Source organism: Aptenodytes forsteri, unplaced genomic scaffold (genome assembly GCF_000699145.1).
Source record: "Aptenodytes forsteri isolate BGI_AS27 unplaced genomic scaffold, ASM69914v1 Scaffold10, whole genome shotgun sequence".
In the NCBI taxonomy this organism is placed as follows: Eukaryota; Metazoa; Chordata; class Aves; order Sphenisciformes; family Spheniscidae; genus Aptenodytes; species Aptenodytes forsteri.
The window spans coordinates 79,928-100,339 of NW_008794117.1; the positions used below are offsets into that span (position 1 = coordinate 79,928).

General features: G+C 35.9%; 1 protein-coding gene across 2 annotated transcripts in view; it reads right to left on the bottom strand.

The window, feature by feature from the left end:
• The window catches only part of CNST (consortin, connexin sorting protein), a 56,678-nt gene extending 37,170 nt beyond the window's left edge, over positions 1-19,508 (bottom strand). For both annotated transcript variants that reach the window (XR_657392.2, XM_009275985.2), the window contains exons 1-3: positions 19,416-19,508; positions 6,608-7,045; positions 269-474 (exon numbers count right to left, since the gene is read on the bottom strand). Coding sequence is in view for 1 of the 2 variants with exons in the window: in XM_009275985.2 (XP_009274260.1) it covers positions 269-474; positions 6,608-6,995 (594 nt within the window). In the remaining variant the exon portion in view is untranslated. The remainder of the gene's footprint in view (positions 1-268; positions 475-6,607; positions 7,046-19,415) is intronic.
• Positions 19,509-20,412: the final 904 nt, after the last annotated feature.

The following is a 20,412-nucleotide window of genomic DNA, read 5'->3' on the forward strand; positions in this document are numbered from 1 at the left end:
AGGTACATCTTCCACCAGATCAGGTTGCTCAGAGCCCCTCCCCACATGCCCTGTAATGTTTCCAGGGATTGGGCATCCACCACCTCCTCCTAACATATATTAGATGACCTTAGAAGGAGGTATTCGCCTTGACCGCCTGTTATACATCAAAATACCCTGTCCGGATATGAATATTGGCAAATGTTGAATTAATGCATTTTTTCCTAATGAATAAAGGTCTCAAATAAAAACAAAATTGTGTGCAACAGCCCAGAATCATAGGAAGTACCTGGTGGAGACACAGGGGCAGTATCTTTGAATCCATCTGCTCAACCTCTTCACGGAGCAAAGAGAAAAGAGACTGCAACGTTTGTTTTTGTTCTTTTTGGTGAAAGTTTTCATTTGCTTCAACAGCACCTTCAGCATGCACAGAATCTGTATCTGCAATAAGAGTATTTTCCTCCTTGATTGCTGTGGTTCCCACTGTAGGAACTCCTTTAAAAAGAACAAGTACTTAGGTTAGGATTCAAAAAATACGTCAAGTTGCTTTTTTAGGAAATTTCAATACAAAAGCTATGAATAAAACCCTAGTATCTTAAATAACATCCCTGCAAGTAAATAAGATACTGGTCTTGTCCAAATTAGTTGTGATAGGTCTGTCTCAGTGTCAGCTCATCTACCTGAAAAACATAGTAACATACATCAGGTATTTTTGTACACTTCTAACTGGGACCTGACTTTAACTTGGGGCAAAAAACCACCACCTAGTCTACACTGTTCTACAGAATTATTAAGAAGAGACCAGGATGACCTAAAATAAAAAGTGTTGTGACTGGTGTTACAGTTTCAGCTAAAAAAAATCAATACTTAGATCCAAGTGGACAAAAAGACTGAATTGTAATACAGCAGAGACAGAAAGCAGCGTTGTTTGCAACAGTTTTGCTCAAAAAGGGCAAAAAGAAGGTAGGCAAGGAGAGTGTAAATGAGGTCCTCAGTTTGTTTCTTCACTCCTGCCAAGGACCTTGCACAGGAAGATGTCCGAGGGAGGGAGGGAGGAAGGAAGGACAATTCGACCTGTTCTTCAGATGGTAACACAGTGGCTCCTCACAGTGACGACAGGATCTTAAAGGATAGGAAGAAGCAGATGATGAGAGTGGAGGATTCTATTGTGGGGGACAGATGTCCAGGGGGACTGCCCTGCTGAGTGAAAAGGAAGACCCCCTCTAGATAGTTGGATAGTTTATTTGAGAGGCCAGGGAATGAGCCAGTAGTGGTGATCTACGTTGGTAAAAATGACACAAGGATGTGCAAACTGAATTTAGCCTCCAGAACTTCTTGCTAGGCAGAAAACTAGGTTCTCCATGGTACATTCCCTGGCAGTTGACTGTCTCCAATTTTACAGAAGTCAAAAAAGTCAGACATGCAGGTGGACGACTGGCAACATATATGAAGGACAATGTAAAGCGTAACAATATAGAAATATTACAGGAAAAACTTTCTGGGTGCAAATCCCACATTTTATTGTTAGAAATGCAGTATTTGTAGTATATTGCTGATCATGAATATGATAGTTACCAGAAAATGTTAAATGAGATTAGGGAAGAAGCGTAGAGCTTAACTATCCATATACAGACTGGACCAGTTTCTCACGAAGATCAAAGAATAAAAGCAATAAATGATGTCTTCCTATAACACACAGTCTTAGGAGTAACGAGAAAACTACAGCTTATTCCACCAATTAATGGAAAATTTTTTGTTCATAAAATGACATTGAATTTGATACATTTACATAGGACTGAACTTTTAAAAAAATAATTCCATACATTTTTTAAAAAATTTAGAGAATTTGGCCACTGAAACACGCACAATAAATTTTTATAAACTCAAGTTATGATGAGTATGTTATTCTTCCCCAGCTACACCCATTTTCTGAAAATCATGTTATCATTTAAAAGTAAGACAGGTGCGGCACTGTTTCAAGTAACCATCACACTGACTGTTTCTGCAGCTTGGGCACTCAGCATATTTCAGACCCTCTTGTGTTCATCGCAACTGAAACCCTATAGTGATGATTCAGGCTTAAGATTTAGGGCTTAAGAAAGGCATTAGCTTGTCCACTGAAGGCTCCACTGTTCTATTTTGGGTTATTTTAAACTCTTCATTAAGTAAACTATCCAGGTCAGGAGTACTAATAATCTCTGTGGGTGGCTATTTTCACAGGGCTTACTGCCAGACAAAATATGGGTGTGACTTAACACTGCTTTTTCAGTATTAATGCATGTCTCTGCTTTTCCAGTATTTATTTGGGCTTGCTGTGGGCCAAAAGCAACAAGAGACGTAACTGGATGCAAGATACAAACCAGGAAGTACTTTCAGAGATGGAATTAAGGCTGTATTTAAAAAGACAGCTTTCTGTTCAGCACATCATGAAACCAGAAAAGAGGGTCCACATTTCTGGCAAACCTTTTCTCTCTCTCAAAAAAAAAGTAGTCACTTCAAACTGCACTTTATTAAGCAGCAGTTAATAATCACCTGTCATATCAAGAACGTTGACTGAAACATGCTCAACAGCAACTACCATGAAAAACCTTCATTTTAATGTTATGTGGTACTGTTGCTAACACATAGTTTATAAACTGCATATTACTCCTACATATAGTTGAGCTGTCACTCACTTGGAATCAAATTCTGCCCTCAAATTACTCCCCTGATTCTGAAGCAAGGCCTTACAGCCATTCAGGTTAATTCTACCTTGTTCTGTTTTAAACACAAGACAGCATTTGTGCCTTAGTAGCACTATAACCAAGAACTTTTCTTGAGGCAGTAACACTTGGTAATGCTATTTCATCATAAAGGTGTTATGGGCTAAGATCCCTATTTATTTTTTTTTTCCTCCATGTTCTTGAAAAGGGTACACAACACTGCTTTTTCCTGGAATCAATCAATCAATCTTACCATCCAAAGCAGATTCCCCCCCCCCCCCCCCCACAACAAACACAAAAGGTCCCCACACACACACTAAAGATTGGTATCTTACATGTATTTCTGGTATTTTAAGAAGCAAGGATTAAGTTTTTTCACTTTGCAAAGCATTGATATTTACTCCATACATTGGTATTTGGTTCCATACTAGAATGGAACCAAAGCCTTTATGAAAATAAATGTGAAAAAACACAGAAGATACCAACTCTCCAATGGCCAGAGCACTCACTAGGAACGTGGCAGAGAGCTGGGTTCAAGTTTCTGCTCTGCCAGACTCTCAGAGGTTTCAACTGACATCTTCTATGCCCAGTTGGGTGTGCCAGTGTTTCCTAAGACAAGGGGAGAAGCAAACTTTCTCAAAATTTCCCTAAGAGTTCACAGAAGCAGCCCCATGTTTGTAAAAAGATCCAATTTTGACAGACCTTGTGAATAACAATGACAAATGCATTTTTCAGTATGTCTCACATTTTTTTGTTTTGTCAGTACCTCAAGTATATGAAATTAAGATGCTCTTGCCACCTGCCTGAGAATGAGTCAGAGGGGCAAGTATGAGGCATTTGCTATCAAAACAAAATCATGGCTATTATCCTCTGTTTTTTAATTGAATTTTAATTTTCATTCAGTAGCATTAGCTTAAGTCACCAGTAACAGAAGTTTCTAGTACAGAAAACATATGGTAATCTCTTTTTTTAAACATTCTTTGGTACTGAATACCAGAAAGCTGGTTCAGACTGATTCATTCAAGAACTATTAAAAAAACCCCAAACAACCAAACCAGCAAGTATTTAAAAAAATATTGCATTTTTAAGAGAAGAGATTTTAAGACAGGAGTGTTGGCACTGGTTCAGACTGATTCATTCAAGAACTATTAAAAAAACCCCAAACAACCAAACCAGCAAGTATTTAAAAAAATATTGCATTTTTAAGAGAAGAGATTTTAAGACAGGAGTGTTGGCAGTAAAGATACAACTCTAACTGAGCAAGCTCAAAATCTTGTTTAGTGCGGCACAGAACCCTAAATAAAATAACATTGCTTGAATTTCCATATAATTTGACTAGTTTATTTTATATATTTCATTTGCTGCAACACAAAATCCATCCCAACCACTCCACTTTCTTCCCCCACCTTCAAGCTGCTTCAAGAAATAAGTTGAATAATTTACAGGAAAAGCATATGTTGCAGAATTTAACTTGGGGAAAAAAGATTAAGTGCAAATTACCGTGCTATACTACATTAAGGAATTACACACTGTGATTTTACAATATTAAGTTACTAGTTATGCCAGGACTGATCTTTTGGAAAAAGATGAAATTATTTTCAGAGAACAGGGATAATTTGAAGCACATTTACAAAAATACATTGAAGCAGATGACACTTCATGAATCACTATCTCTACTGCACTAAAGTTAGTACAATTCATTACAAGGAATCCAAGTATGAATAATCACCAAAGTTTAAATTTGTCAATTTAAATTTACATCACTTCTTTGATCACCAGTGTCCTCCTTAAACAGATATAATCATAGTCTATTCAAAACTATTATTAGTAAAAAAAAAAGAATGTGAGAGAAATTTGGGATCTGGAAGCTATAGACTTGTCAGTTCACTCTCATACATCTACTGCAGCATCAAGACAGCTAAAAGGACGTGCTTCTTCAAACAATCCATAGGTGAAATCTTGGAACTACTTACTCCAGGACACTGAAATGGACTCAAAAAACAACTGCAAATCAGGTGACAAATTCTCTGTAAGTTATTACAGTCTATCAATTCCCACTTGGGGAAGTGCTGAATGGATAATTGCTGATGGCAAGGAAAACACATGAACAAATCACTACCTCTTTGCCTTGTCCTTATGCTCTTACCTACCCATCCTCTATTGGCCACTGTCAGGGGAAGGATATTGACCTAGGTGAATCTTCAACCAAACATAGCGATTCTTAGTCTTGCATTCCAGTCTACTGATTGTAGGAGCTAGGATAATTCTAGCACCAACACATTCCAAGCATATACAGAAACATAATAATCAAATACTTATAACTGTTTATGCTTTATAAGCAAATATTTAGAGGGTTTCAAACACATTGCAAGTGCAAGTACTCGCTCTTTCTTCTGAAGAAAAAACGTATATCCAGAACGGAAGATTGGCTTCTCTAATAATCACCAATCTTCTGCTGAGCAAGTCCCAAATAAATAAAAATAAGTAAAATTTAGTTTTCCATATTCCGGGTTCATTGCTTTAGTCATTAGCAAGAGAAGGAATATGAACAACATGGTTAAGACAAATGTAATCTTTTCCAGAACGGCAACATTTAACAGCGAACCTAACAGGTTTGCTTATAGGGGAAGAGAAGAAGATACGTAAATCTCTTCTTTAGCTATGAGTCAAAGCAACTCCTCCATGATTTCTTAACAGTTAAAAATAAAGATTTAAAAAAAAAAAAAAAAAATCACCATAATACATGCCGTGCAAGTATTTAGTTTGTGATTCCAGCTTGCTTGTATGGCGCTCTGCTGTCACCCACTCAGGGATTTTCCACTCTGGTTTGATTATTCTCTCCTTTATCTCTGAGTTGGTATAAAGACAAGCAAGCTGGTCTGGTTCTTTTACGTAGAGGGATACTCGGGAATTGCTTAAAACAGCTGGTGTTAAAAATTAAATGGAAGAGTCTCACTAAAATAAAGACATAGGCAACATCAAGAAATTGTGACAGTCACTGCATTGGGTGAAAACAGGAGAATCATCATGTGAGAATATCTAAAAATCTACATGTAAATTAGCCCATAATCAATGGGAGATATAATGTAATTTTATATTTTGATCTTCCTTCTATAACAGTCACGGTTCTTTATTAATAAAGTAGTAAGAGTTTGTTCATAGGAATTCAACAAAACTCTTAAGAGTTTTGCAGGCAGGACGTTCTCTGTTGTGGTATTTTACGTCTCTAGATTTTTCCATGAAATTTTCTATATTTCAGATTTCTGCTTTTTGCCTTAAAACTGCCATCTACTATGCACAGCTCGTTTTGTGGTACTTCTGCATCAGTTGATCGCATTTACCAACAAGAATACAATCTAACCGAGAGAGAACACAAGCAAAGTTTAACTTTCCGTGTTTGGGTGAACTTCTCCTTTTCTTCCACTCATCGTGCTTCAGGTACCTTCATGCACACATCTGTATCACATTTCATCAACTTGTTTTTTGTTATTCCCGTCATACAGATGACTGGTTCTCAATTACTTCTGCCAATCTCTTGTTTTAATTAAGTATTTTCTTCTATTTTTAAACATTAAATCTACAGTTGAAATATATACTAAATGACTTTCTGCATCATTTAATGAGAATTTATTCTCCCTATAATGACAGATTTCAGGATCCTCTTATCTCTACTAGAAAATTTTTCTCTTCTAGATTTAACGTTAACCAACGTTTAAATACAGAAGGTGAAAAAATCTCAAGTTGAATCTGATTTAGGACTATTAACAGTTCTGGGGGAAAAAAAAAAAAACAAACCCACCCTTTAGTGAGATTTTAAAAATAATTAGTATGACAACTAAAATATATCTTTCTTGTTAGTTCACAGATTACAGTTACAGTGTTATTATTTTAAGTAAACAGAACAAAAACTTTTTTTTATAAAGTACCTTTAGATCTTTTACTGGAGCTTCTTTTGCTTCTTGGACTTCTTTTTCCACCTGGTTGTTTTTCTGTAATAGGCTTTTCCTCCTGCTGGGGGTCCATATGGACATTTACAGATCTCCTCTCAGTCTCACTTTCCTTACAGCTTGGGGTACAGTCTCCACTGTCCATATTCTCATTATTATTGATGCTGTCCTGGTCACCTTTATCCTGTCGTCCCATAGCAATGCTACTACTGGTCAGAACCTCATTCCCGTCATTGTCAAGTTGATTTTCATTTTCATCAGCTGAAGAAACCAAATGAGATGCCAAACTTTCCACCCTATAGTCAGCAGGAAGACTGTCCTTTGAGTCTATTTGTAGGTCATTTGGTGGAAATTCTCTGTCATCCATTAGAGCGTTACTTGTTGAACCACTTAATCTCCCTCCAAATATTTTTAGACCTAAAATATAAAACCAGAAGAAGCATTTATAATATGTATATTATAACAGATAACTAACCTCGTACTTAATGCCAGCCAATAAAGAATCACATTAGCCAAATGATACAGTTTAAAAGTATGGGGAAATTCCTTCAAACAGTAATCCGTTGCCCCATTGTAAGTCTTAAAGCAAAGCATATCTGCATACAAAAAACTATCTATAAACTTGTATTTTTATCCAATTATAATTGGTTCCAGTTACCTGACCAATAGCATAGCTGATCTTTACAGCAGTGCTCAGTGTTACAGCTGAGGTAACAACAACAAAAAAAAAGATAAACAGAAACAACAACAGCCCCCCCCCCCTTTAGATCCATGGTTAAAACAAAAGCATTCTTGTCACATAAGATCATAGTTTGCCTGAAATAAAAATGAACCAGGGAGGAATGAAAGCAGAACAACTTTTAATTCTGTCAGTGATGGTATCACATCAAATATGCATATAGATTAACTCTGTTACAAGAATTAGATGCAAGTAGAACCTGTTTATTGACTCAGATTGTCACTTTATTTTCAAGAAAACATTCAACATGTCTTCAGTATACACCGAAGCAGGTGGTTTGTTAATAAAAAAAGCCTAATCCCCCACCTACTCTTAGCAGGGGTCAATTTTCCCTTTTTGTAAACATGCAACTCTAATCAATGCTGCAATTAGATGCATATTCACAGGAAAAAAAGGGTAACCCTTAGCAGCAAAGTTACACAGTACTTATACAGGACTGTTATTATATCAGTTCCTATCTTTAGCTTTTACAAGCATGGCAATACTGCTGGTTTAACTTAGCAACTATATAGATGAAATACAGCTCCATTATATACATCTTATTAGATTTAGCTCACATTTTAAATAGTGAAGCCAAAAATCAGCAAGCACTCTTGTATTATAGAAGAGCTTAGACAGTCCTACAACAGCTTCCTATCCTTTCCTTTAAATGAAAAAGCATTTTAGGACCTGTCTTCACCAAGCTTTCTTCAGTCTTATGTCCTGGTATATACAACTGAAGTAAGTGAAATACACACTTGCTAAATATGCAAGATAATGTTTCATTTTACTTGCTAAGAATTCAAATTGTAGAAAAATGGAAAAAATGCCTTAAAGAATAAGTAGGTTTTCCTTCATACACAGAAACATATTTCTGTCAAAGATTACTAAAAAGATTTTCCCAAAATTACTCCTCCACAACCTTTGTAGATGCTAAAAGGACTGGAAAAAAAGAAAACGTCACTCATATCTTAGAGAAGGACAAGAAGGAGGATTCAGGGAGCTACAGGCTCTTCAGCCTCACCTCAATCCCTGGAAGGTGATATAGCAAGCAATCCTAGAAACCATTTTCAAACATATGAAGAACAAGGTCATCAAGAGTAGTCAGCGTGGATTTATGATGGGTAAATAGTGCTTAACCAACTTGATAGGCTTCTACAAAGAGGTGATTGGCTCAGCAGAGGAGGGGAGAACAATGGATGCTGTTTAACTTGACTTTGGTAAGGCTTCTGACACTGTCTCCAGTAACATCCTCACAGACAAGCATACAAAGTACGGGCTAGATAAATAGACAGTAAGGAGTTCCAGGGAAGCATGCAGAGGGCGACAAGCCACCACCAGCTGGGCAACACAAAAGCAAAAGTCAGCACCGACTAGGACAACTCCATCTCTGCTTCCAACCTGAAGAACTTGTTAACCATTTCTAGCCATACCAGTCTAACAAAAAATACTGCCTATCCTATGATGTATAAGCTGCACTAGGGGAGGTTTAGACTGGACATGAGGAAGCATTTCTTTACCGAGAGAGTGGTCAAACACTGGAACAGGCTTCCTAGAGAGGTGGTCGATGCCCCAAGCCTGTCAGTGTGTAAGAGGCATTTGGACAATGCCCTTAACAATATGCTTTAACTTTTGGTCAGGCCTGAATTGGTCAGGCAGCTGGACTAGATGATCGTTGTAGGTCCCTTCCAACTGAAATATTCTATTCTAGAATAATGAATTGTACGCTAGTGATGCAAGTCGTATTTTCCTTTGGCGACCAAATAAGAGAATTGGCTTTCCTTGAGCACCAGAAAGACAAAGAAGGGACCTTTGGAGGAGATATGTATCTGGAGAATGCATCTGTTCATTAGAAGGATGCTCCTTAATCAAGCTCTTTTCTCTCAAAGAGAGTTAAACACAAAATGAAAGGTTAAGAGGAGGACAGAACTTTAATCAGAACAGCAAGAATCAGAACTAGAAGATATTCTTTATGGCACCGACACTATAGTTATGTTTATTTATTGATGATAACTGTTCTAAAGCATTAAAAAAAAAAATAATCCCAAACACTATGTTGAACTTGAAAGGTTCACTTCTTACTCTTCCTAGCACATGAAATAATAACTACTGCTGCCCTCCCCAGCTCATAAATTAAATGATACATCAAACATAAGAGGTTGAAGTAAATTGCCCAAAGCCGAGGAGGAATTAGTTTTAACAGCAATAATTAAAAATCAGGATGTCCTACCACCACTCTCTTGCTTCTATCAGTAGATAACAGTTTATTCTTTTAACAGCTATCACAGGGAAACAGAAACGTGACTGCATTTGAACAAGGTGTTTCCTGTTAAGGTTGTGCAAAACAAGGAAAGATACTTTTGACAAGTGACATTTTGTATAGAGGAAGCTAACACTTTGATAGAAAATATTAACTCATTTCCTTTTAACATGTGGCTAAAACGACAGTCCCTCTCTAGCTGAGAGGCTGGAGAGCTTCTGCAGCTAGCACAGATCAACATTTCTTGGTTTATTGTTTGAAACTCAGTATCTCTCCAAATAAAAGTAGCCCTGAAAATCTATTCCTTTCTACAAGCCTTATGACTCCTTAGAGAATGAAAATCCAGAAAGAGCTAGTTCAAAGAATTTAGAACAGTCTTGGCCTTGATCTTTTAAAAGGATTTCCCCCCCCCCCCCCCCCAACAACACTTTTCCCTTCCTGGTTTTCAATGGTGCTATCTGCTACTCCTTTTGATTTTACCAAGGCACCAGGCAGGTACCAAAGTGAAGCTAAATCCTGTGAGAATGAACTTTAGCTCTGTCTAAAAACACAAGTAGAAATACTTATTTATAAACAAAAATGGAATAAAAATCACTAGTGATTTGAACTATATTTAACAGACCATTAACATGCAGTTACTGTATTTACTGTTTTGCCATTGGAATGAATTGTACACATAAACAACATAAGAAAAAAATGTTTGTTTCTTCCTAGGCACATCTTTCCTCCCTTCACTGGTTGCCCAAAATTGAAATAAAAGCTACCACTGAGTAGAACTGTGCTGACCTCTGTTAAAAGGTGCTGATGAATGAAAGTGCTTCAGTTCCAGTTGCCACACAGATTCATGCAATTGGCATATATAATCATGGTGATTATAGCACATATCAAAAATAAGATGGAAAATACTTGCCAAGTGGCTAAAAGACAAAGTCTGTATCGAAGAAATTAGCTGTATGTTTGTTTGCTTTAACACAAACAGTATGTACATTACAGAAATATCATGGTACTCACTTCTATTTTACGTCAATTTCAATTTTAAAAAGCCTGTGCTCTTCAGTGTTCTCTTTCATGTACTTCATATAATTTCAAAAACTTTTTTAGTTGCTCGGTTTTGTCTGTGTACAGAGCCTTTCTTCCATCTATCCTTACTAAGGAAACATAATCTTAAATACAGTTGTTTGGATTGCATTCTGAAAAAAAAGGGAAGAACTCGGATCTTTCCTGACCTGGCACAGCTGAAATTTGAAGAGGGCATTAAAAAAAACAAACCAAACCTATAAACACACACCACCTCCACCCAAACCCTCATACTAACATAGCTCCTCTATCCTGGAAAGCTGGTGGGTTTTGTGAACGTTTACTGAATATATAGCATAGTATTTAATTTACTGATCTCAGAAGTATCTCACAGAACAGATCAAGATCATAACACCGTATCTGCTGGCAAAAGGCTAAGAAGGTTCTAACACTCAAAAATTTTATGGCAAATCATTTTTTATTCCATTTGACTGCCTTCATATAGCTCCTCTGCCAAAGACACTATTTTCCCCTCTCTCATTCTCATGCCACTTATTTATTCTATGTTAATTAGGGAGATTTAAGTCTTTTAATTCTTTGAAAGTCAGTTTCCTCATTATATCACCTATATTGCTCTATTCAACTTGAATGGGCATTTCAGATTGGTTCCCAGTGTTGCTTCTACTCAATCTTTTCATTAACTTTCATGATAAAACACAATAGCTGTATAAAATCTGCAGTTAGAAGCAGTCGTAAGTATTTTTGAGGATTTAATTAAAATTAATTGTATCAATAAGTGCTCCAAAAGGAATAACATGAAATTCACCAAGACAAACAGAACTCACCATATCTTTTAGAATAAATGAAGCACATCTATATGAAATAGGGATTAACCAGTCATTCTGTTCTGATGAAAAGTATCTCAAAGAGATACTAAATAGAAAACTGACCGTGAGTCCAAGTGTTTTTTTCTCCTGAGATATAATACAGCAAGTGTTACAGGCACAAGAGAATTCATTATGTCCTACCAGACACTAATCAATTATAGCCGTGTATTTTTGTTTTGTGCACAATATACACAAAACAAGACGTACACAAATAAGAGAACCTAGATCACAGTGAGGTAAGAGTTTTAGGAGGAAGGGACAGCACTACACATGGCAACAGTTATTCAGCCTAGAAAAGGTTGCCATATAAACAACCAAACAGGCTGTCTAGAGATGATGTGGAATCCCCATCCTTTTAAAGAAGAAATTAAGCAAGTCTCAGGTTTAAGGACAGGTAAAAAATATAGTACCTAGTATGAAGGGAATTTAATTTTCTTTACTGTTGCAGGGTTTTTGTCTTTTTTCTTTTTTTTTTTTTTTAAATACAAGCAGCTTCACAAGTCCTAGAGAAAAAAAAAAATTCACGCTGATTCTGTGAAAATGAAACAGGATTTTTTTTAAAACCATTATCTTTCTAGAATTGGTACTTCTGCCACTAGAACAAAAAAGGAAAACTGTAGAAACACAAACTTAAAGAATGACTAAACCTAACCTATATATTTCTTAAAAAGAATAAATCTGTTGATCTTTCTGGTAGCTGGTGTAAAGATACTTCACAAGACCACATTTAAATGCTAGTATCTCATTTCATATTGATAAATAATCTTCTACAAATTAATACAAACCAATATGAAAACGATCATGGCCATACAAAATCAAAACATGTACTGCAAATTCTTATTATTGCACATTAATTTCCGCATACAAGGAAGAACATTGATCTAATTTTATGAACAACTACATTTACTACCAAAATGAAGATGCAGTAATGGAGAGGAAACTCCAGATGACAGAGTAGCTACACGGCACTATCTAAAAACTACATACAATATACCATTACGAGTTCATTAGCTTGCAAGAAAGAGGACAATGCCTACTACACTGTTACAGGAGCTAATAAACAGAAAGCTCATATGTTCTTTTGAGAAAGTGCAAGTGCAATTTCTCTATAACTGTTTGCTGCTTCTGCTAATGTGGAAGCCAAGATATACCTAAAGAAACCTGGAATATTATCACCAGATTGCTTCAGAGTGCCCTTGCCTCACCACAGCCAAGAAAAAAAAACAAAGAAAAGTACTAGTTGTTGAAGATGTACTTGACCATCACACAACTTGCTGCAGAAGGAAAGAGACAGCAGATAAAGAAGGTAGGCAATTCATTTAGTTATAATCATTTCACAAAGCCAGACCACTTCCAGCTAGCAGAATTCTGCTCTGCATTGTGTTTTATGTGCAACACTTAATGGTTGGAATGCTGCTGCTTCTATAGAAAGGGAAATAAAAATATTTATGTGTATACTTCCATTATCCAACCTGACATCTCCACAGAAAAAAACTACCATGGTGTTGTGCTGTCTTATAGCATGGACTCATTAGTAGTTTATCATTTCACAAGATAGTCTTATGTACAATCCCATTACTGGATAGCCTTGCTATGAGAAAATCTCATTAACATCCTCTCCTCCTGACTGTTCAGTTTGCCCTACATTCAGCTCTGAAACTAGGAGTAAAAATATCTTTATACGTGTTTTCTGCTTCTGTGTCAGATACATGGTTTAGGAGGTCTATCTCTTAAAATGTGGTAAGTTTCCTGTCCTCCAAGAAGTATGCAGATGCAGGAGTGGTTTATCTAATTTCACTGAATTTACAAAAATGTCTGAGCATGAACACTTTGGTGGTTTGCCGCTTTCTGACATTGAACTGACATTTCTCAAGTGGCAGTGGCATTTAAAGGCATGATGATCTTTACATCTATAAACAGCAGGAATAGTGAGGTTTTGAGAGGAATTTCCACATGCTATTTTCAACTTCTAAGCTTCCTAGTCATACTGCTTATTCACAGCTTTAATAAACAATGATAAATGTATACTGCCAGGCATAATCTACTCTTCCACATTTAACATTACTACAAAAACGTTTCAGTCAGCAGCCAAATACAAGAGGATTGTCTGGGAACAAATAATATCTTTTATTAGAACATAGAGTTCAGACGAAAGTTTCACACAAACAAGCTCTTTTTCAACACTCAAAATACACAATGATCAGCCCCCCCACGTGTTTGAAAAGTTTTGGGTTCAAGCTTCACTAGGACAAATTTCACTGAATAAAAGAGGACTTCACCATTTGATGTGTTCATTTTTTGTTCTTGTCTGAAGCAAAACACCAGAACGTATCTCAGGTAGGGGTAGAAAGGTGGTAGAATAGACTGTTTTAGGAGGATGGATCTCCCATCACTGCAACACTTTTATAAACAGTCTAGACAAACATTGGTCAGGAATAACATATGAGTAACTGGTCCTGCCTTGGGATGCACAAATCTCCTTTTAAGTCTTGTGAGAAGTAATTTGCCTTTTTTGTTTTTTATATTTTCCTTCTAATTGAACAACTCCCAGATTGTTGTTACACTTCAGAACATGTGCACAAGCTTGATTACAAAGAATAATAAAAATTAAAAACTTCTTACTAGACAAATTTATGCATCTTTTCTAGGATGTGTACTTTTTTCTTACGGGGGGGAGAAAGAAAAAAAAAAAAGTCCTGCAAATCAGTACAGACTATTTTTATGAGAACTAATCAGCTCAGCTCACTCTTACCCAAATCTTTACTTTACCAGGACCTGAGAAAGTTGATACATCCTACCACCTCATAAGAGGTAGCTAAAAAAGGCAAAATGATCTAAAATCCCTCATAATCTCAGATAACAACTTTAAACATACATGAAAACGCAGAAATCACAGAATACAGTCCCTTGAAACGGAGATGCAAGAAGAATGAGGCAATTCTCTAAAAACTGCCCATCTGAAGAAACAAGAGTGTTCAAGACTTTCTGACAGTTGAATTTCATACTGAGATTGAATTCCATAATTTACACCTGAGGGATAAGCAAGTTTTATAGCCCTCATCAATACAAAGAAAATTAGCATGGTCAAAAATATTCAGTTAGGTCCTAAATCATATCAAGGCCAGAAGCAACCACAAATAGAATGGAATTCTGTCCATAAAATTTATGAAACAATTCTGGTCCACAAGTATTACATACTTGCGGTCCCTTTGTTATCAAACCTGCAGGGCCAACCGGAAGGTTAATTAAGAACAGAGCTAATTGTTAGAACTTCAATAATTGTCATCATTAGAAAATTAGAATATCCAGCAGCTCTATCAAAATGTTGCATCAGTTGGTTTTATATTTCAGAAGGGAAGGATGGTCTAGTTTCTACATTATTCAGTGTCAGATACAAATGACTGAGATCAAATCCTTTCTCTGCTCTGAACCTCCTCCATGAAGTCGGTCAAATTGTTCTTTAATTCTTCATCATCTTTAATGCATTTCTTAACTACAAAATACTGCTTTATTTCACAGGGAGGTAACAAAGATGAATACATTAAAAAGACTGTGAAATAGATATTTTGGTAAAGGGGACCATACAACGACTGTAAAGAGGTACAAAACAGACACTTAAATTTGATCACTTTTTTGCCCTTAAATGCATGACTGAACTCAATTACGTATAAACCAGAAGGCCTTATGTTAAACGAATTACAATCCCCCAAAAATTAATCACTGGTGTAACTTGATTGAAGTTAATGAAGCTGCGACCACTTAAACCCAGTGCTGAATTTAGCCTTGAGTGCTGTTTCAGCTCTCCCCTTCCAACAGGAAGTTACTGAGGTAATTCATTTCAGCTCTAATTGTGTAAATAGATGCTGGCTATATGAGCCGTCTCTAATAATTTACACATACTTTTGATTAATAGATCTTGGAGAAGTTTTCTGAAGCACACAGTTATCAGGTTTTTTATTGGAATTTGAATGTATGTTTGTAATACCTGAGCCTGTAAACAGATATCTGATTTGTTTTAGATCACTTTTTCAGAAAACTCTCATTATCAAGGCCACTTTAAGTAGTAGTTTCCATTTAAAAAAAGCATCTTTCCATTAGAAAGTCCCAAATATCACAAGTATTAATAAAACCTAGCATCAGTACTGTAAGAGGGTAAAAACCTAATTTCACTTAAAACCCAAATCGAGATAGTTTAAATGCCACCAAGACAGGAAGAGATTTACAGCCTATAGAGACATTGAACAATTACTATTTCTCCTTGTAATAATGATGTCAATATTTCAGTGCTAAAATAGTAGACTTAACAGTCTTCCATGAGAACAAGAGCAATCCAGATAAGAAACTAAGCAGCTACCAAAACAACACTGGATAAAGGGTAATTTTATATGCCAGCTGTCATAAAGTCTTCCTGGGATCAAACGTGTAAGTCTGTGACTGTGAATGTCACTTTATTTTATAAAGACAGGAATAAAGGAAGATGTCAAAATATTACTGAACAACTTACAAACTTTGAAGTTTCAGGACAGATGTGCCCCAATTTGTTTATTTTGCCAGTAGTCAACTGTAACACTGTAGCAGCAGAATGAACAACACCTGAACTGTGATGCAGGTCCAGCTGAAATGTTAGTCTAAAGTGATAATATCGTCATGCCCTCACTTTGAGGCTAAAAGCACACAGAATTCCAAGTTTTAACCATTAGGAAAGAACCTCCAAAATGTACACTTCAATTTCCATATTATTTCAATGACATATTCATCAAGTAAACCTAAAAAACTTCCTACTGTGCTCATATTACAAAGATAAAACAAATACCAGTATTAGTTGTTTGGGTTTTTTAATCCCAAAGTTATTTTGAATTAATCTCAATTTGCCCTGCAATATAATATTATTTTTCCAAACAAGAAAATTAAATTAATCCCACAGACGGAGAAAAGCAGTGGCCACACGTTAGCAATTCAGTTTGGACAGATGGAGCAGCATGTTGGAACAACAGTAGAAAAAACTTCATGCTCCTAAGCAACTCTGTTCCTAAAAACCAAGCGTGTAACACCAAAATTTGTCTACAGAAATATTTCACACTAACATAAGGAAAGTGTAGAGGAGAAATGATAAGTTAGCAACACATTTTCAAAGACATCACAATTATACAGTAAGTAGACAGTAAATAGAGAAATAAGTAAAAAAAAGTAAAAAAATCTTTAGTGTGACAAGCTCTTGAGCAAGATAACATTGCCAAAGTGTTCAAAATAAAGACTTATGACAAGATATACACACAAACACAGGCTGAGTGAATTTGAGTCAGCAGAATGTGCTCATCAGAATTCAGCGAAGAGGAATTCTGAGAGAAGTAAACAGAAGATGCACCTATTTGAATGTTCTTACTCCTGTCCACAAAGGTTTAATAGCACTTTTTTTTGCATGCACACAAAAAATATTTGCAGTAAATTTAGTGCTGATGAAAGATGCCAGATTGATAGCCCTAGGGACTGAGTTTCTCTGTATACACAGAACAGATATAGCACAGAGTGAGGAAGTTTGTACCCCTGCCAAAATGCCTTACAATACATAGCTTATGCAACAGTCTTCACACTATAGAACACTTAGCCTCTCCACTGAAAATGTCAAAAATATTGCTGCTTAGTGTTCGTTATAAGGGAAAATAAGATGTGGACACTTATTAGCATCAGTAGGGACAGAATTCAAGGCATCAGCTCATTTAAAAATGTTTATTTTTGTGTTGAATGGCTCTTTTGTCAGCTGTGAACTTTGCTGCAGTGTTTGTAAGACTGCAAAGTCAATCTGCACCTGGTGTGAAAATGCCTTCCTATTAAAGAGCATGTTATTACAACACAAAAATAGCAAAGGAGGAGTAGTTTAACATAATTTCTTTTCAAATAAGCTTATATTAACATACATGACCATACACCTAGTGCTCAGAAACAATCTCAAAGGAGAACTAACTTGACAGTTTCACTTAATTGGTACCTGAGCACTCACTCTCCAACGATCTGGACAATTGATCTAGCCCACTTTTAATGGACAGTAATTCCCTATTAATCAGGTTTTTGGCGCTAGGCTGGAAGCTACATTGTCACATGGAGCAGACAGGCTTTCAAGGAGCCTTGGATTCTTATTTCCCTTACTACTAATAGCTTGGCCAAACAGCAAAAAACCTCCACAAACACACACCAAATCCAAGTGTGCAGCCATTTTTCATTGTCAACAGATTACACATAGAAAAGCAGTTAAGTTAAGGTTTATAGAGCATAGTGGTTCTAAATACAAAATTGCAGACCTCATTATAAAGACCGATTTTCACTTTGAAGGAAGATGTCCAGTACAACCCACAGGTTGCAAACTTACTGGATCTCAAACCAGATTGTGGCATAGGATTAGATGTTACTCCAGTCCTTGGGACGTTTCCTTTGTGCATGCATGGGCTTGGAGTGGGGGACAGCAATGACAAGGGAACAGGACAAAAGAATGAGGCTACTTTCTGACTAATTTTTAAAAAATAATTCCTCCTTGAGACTATATTCCTGAGTGCACAGCGCTTTCAGTACTTTTGAAGAAATCTCTTACCACTCCTTCTACCATTTTACTTGGTCACCATCCAAAGTATTACAACAAGATTATAGAAGTATGCTGAATAAAATAAGTGAAAAAGATAATTCTGTGACATCCTGCATCTCAGCAGGACACAGAGGTGTTTCTGCCAATTCAAGCATGTAGCAGGTTACTTTATTTTCACATTACTGAAGCTAATATGCTTAAGTGATTCTTTCAGCTCTTTTTCCGAACATCAGTTCTGTTGTAAGTTTTTTTTTTTAAATTCACACTAGAGGTGGTATTTGGTAACAGATCAGCCTTCCAATATATGCATAATTAGGAACAAAAAAAAAAAAGAGAACAATCAATATTAAGAGTAAATCTTACATTTTACAATGAGTTAATGATAAAATGGGATACGGTGAATAAAATAGAAAGATAAAGAGTTTCTGGAACAATTATATGCTAACAAAAAAAAAAAAAGAGAACAATCAATATTAAGAGTAAATCTTACATTTTACAATGAGTTAATGATAAAATGGGATACGGTGAATAAAATAGAAAGATAAAGAGTTTCTGGAACAATTATATGCTAACAAACTTAATCTGTATTCTTAGCCAAATAGGAGACTCTAATGATAAGTATCACTACCAGGACAAGAAAAATTACGATCCTGCAAATTTCTATTCACATACCTCCTGGGTTTTTTTGTGCAAGATAGGAATTCTACTGAATTTGTACTTAGAATGAAGTATGGGCATAAGAGTTTGAAAAATTGAGATCAAGATGTATGTACTACTGCAATTTTCCCCCTTACTTAGAAATGCAGAAATGCTTGTCAATACTTACTACAGCTAAGTGGTTAATACATAGCAAAATAATACTAAAAGACTAATGCTTTAATATTAACTTAAAAAATAAACTTTAAATGGAGCCAAATAAAAGCAAATGCAAAAGACATTTAGAACCATTGAGAAGAAATATATCTCTCTACCGATCTTTTTGACCCATACAACTAATGAGCTCTTTTGGTTCAAGCATAGGCTGGAATCCAATCAAACAGGTAACCCTTTTGATTCCTTCTCTGATTTATTTCAAAAAACAATAATTAGGAGGAAACAATAATTTCAGAGCACCCAACAATGCACTTAAATTACAAAGCCATAAGGCTCTATGAGGTAAGAGTGTAAATTCAAATATTTGCATGTGGCAACAGCTGGATTAAACTAGAAAATATATGCCATAATCAGCCATTAACTTAAAAGTAACTGTTCAAATGTCCTCGGGATACACTTTAATGTATTAAACAATTTTCTACATTGTAATTTCTGAACAAAAAATGAACAAAACTTACCATTTTCCTAAGGTTTCAACAGTTTGTCAAGGATAATGACCACGTCAGACAGAGGAAGTCCTTTATGCATGCAAGGTTCAGTATATATCTGGCAGTTCTAAGGAGGGGAAAAAAATTTTTTAAAAAAATCATAAATTTATCCTATAAAGATCTATAGTTCAATGCAGGCAAGTGCTAACCGAAAGTAAATAAAAATATGAAGAAAAGTGTATCATTTCTAGTGTATGAAGAACGTCAGGGCATTTTGGCTTTACTTAGCAAACAGTCCTCTGAATAATCTCAATTACTCTGAACAGCCCATTTAAAGATGATCCTAGCACTCCTGAGTGCTCTGACCGGCAACAAAAAATTCCAAAATTCTTTAATTAACCTTAAAATATATGGAATACAACATGGTAATACAGTAACTATACCCAACCTTTCTGTGGCCATAGCTATCAATAAACTTTGATAAGGAATGCTGAATTGGGACCTTACTAAACACTTGCTCTTAGAAAACCAAGTTCTGCTCGATGTTCTAAAAGTCCTATGAATTACTGAATTATCAGACTAATTAGTAAGAGAGAAAAAAAGCTATTAAAAACACAAAGTCCACTTTAAAAATGGATTGAGGTCTCTCCCATCATCCAGCTGAACAGTCTGTCCATTTCCCTTAAGGCACAGGGAAGACTATTACAGCACTCCGTGTAAGAGAGCAGAGTATTTAAAAATAAATTGCAGCTACGAAGAACTGCTGCACTCGACAAGGCATTTGCAATCTTTCCTAAATTCAGCCCAGCCCCTCTTCATGCTACATGCAGATCCACCAAACAGAGAAGAGCAAAGCCATAATTTTCTGTCCCAGGTTCTGTTTAATAGAGATATGTCAAACAAAATGACTTTGTTCAGTAAGTAGGCGCATGTTAATTTCCCACTTTACAGAGAAACGAGATATAAGAAATTAAGCAATTTGCACAAAATCATACAGAAAGTCTACGTTTGAGCCGTTAATTTGAAG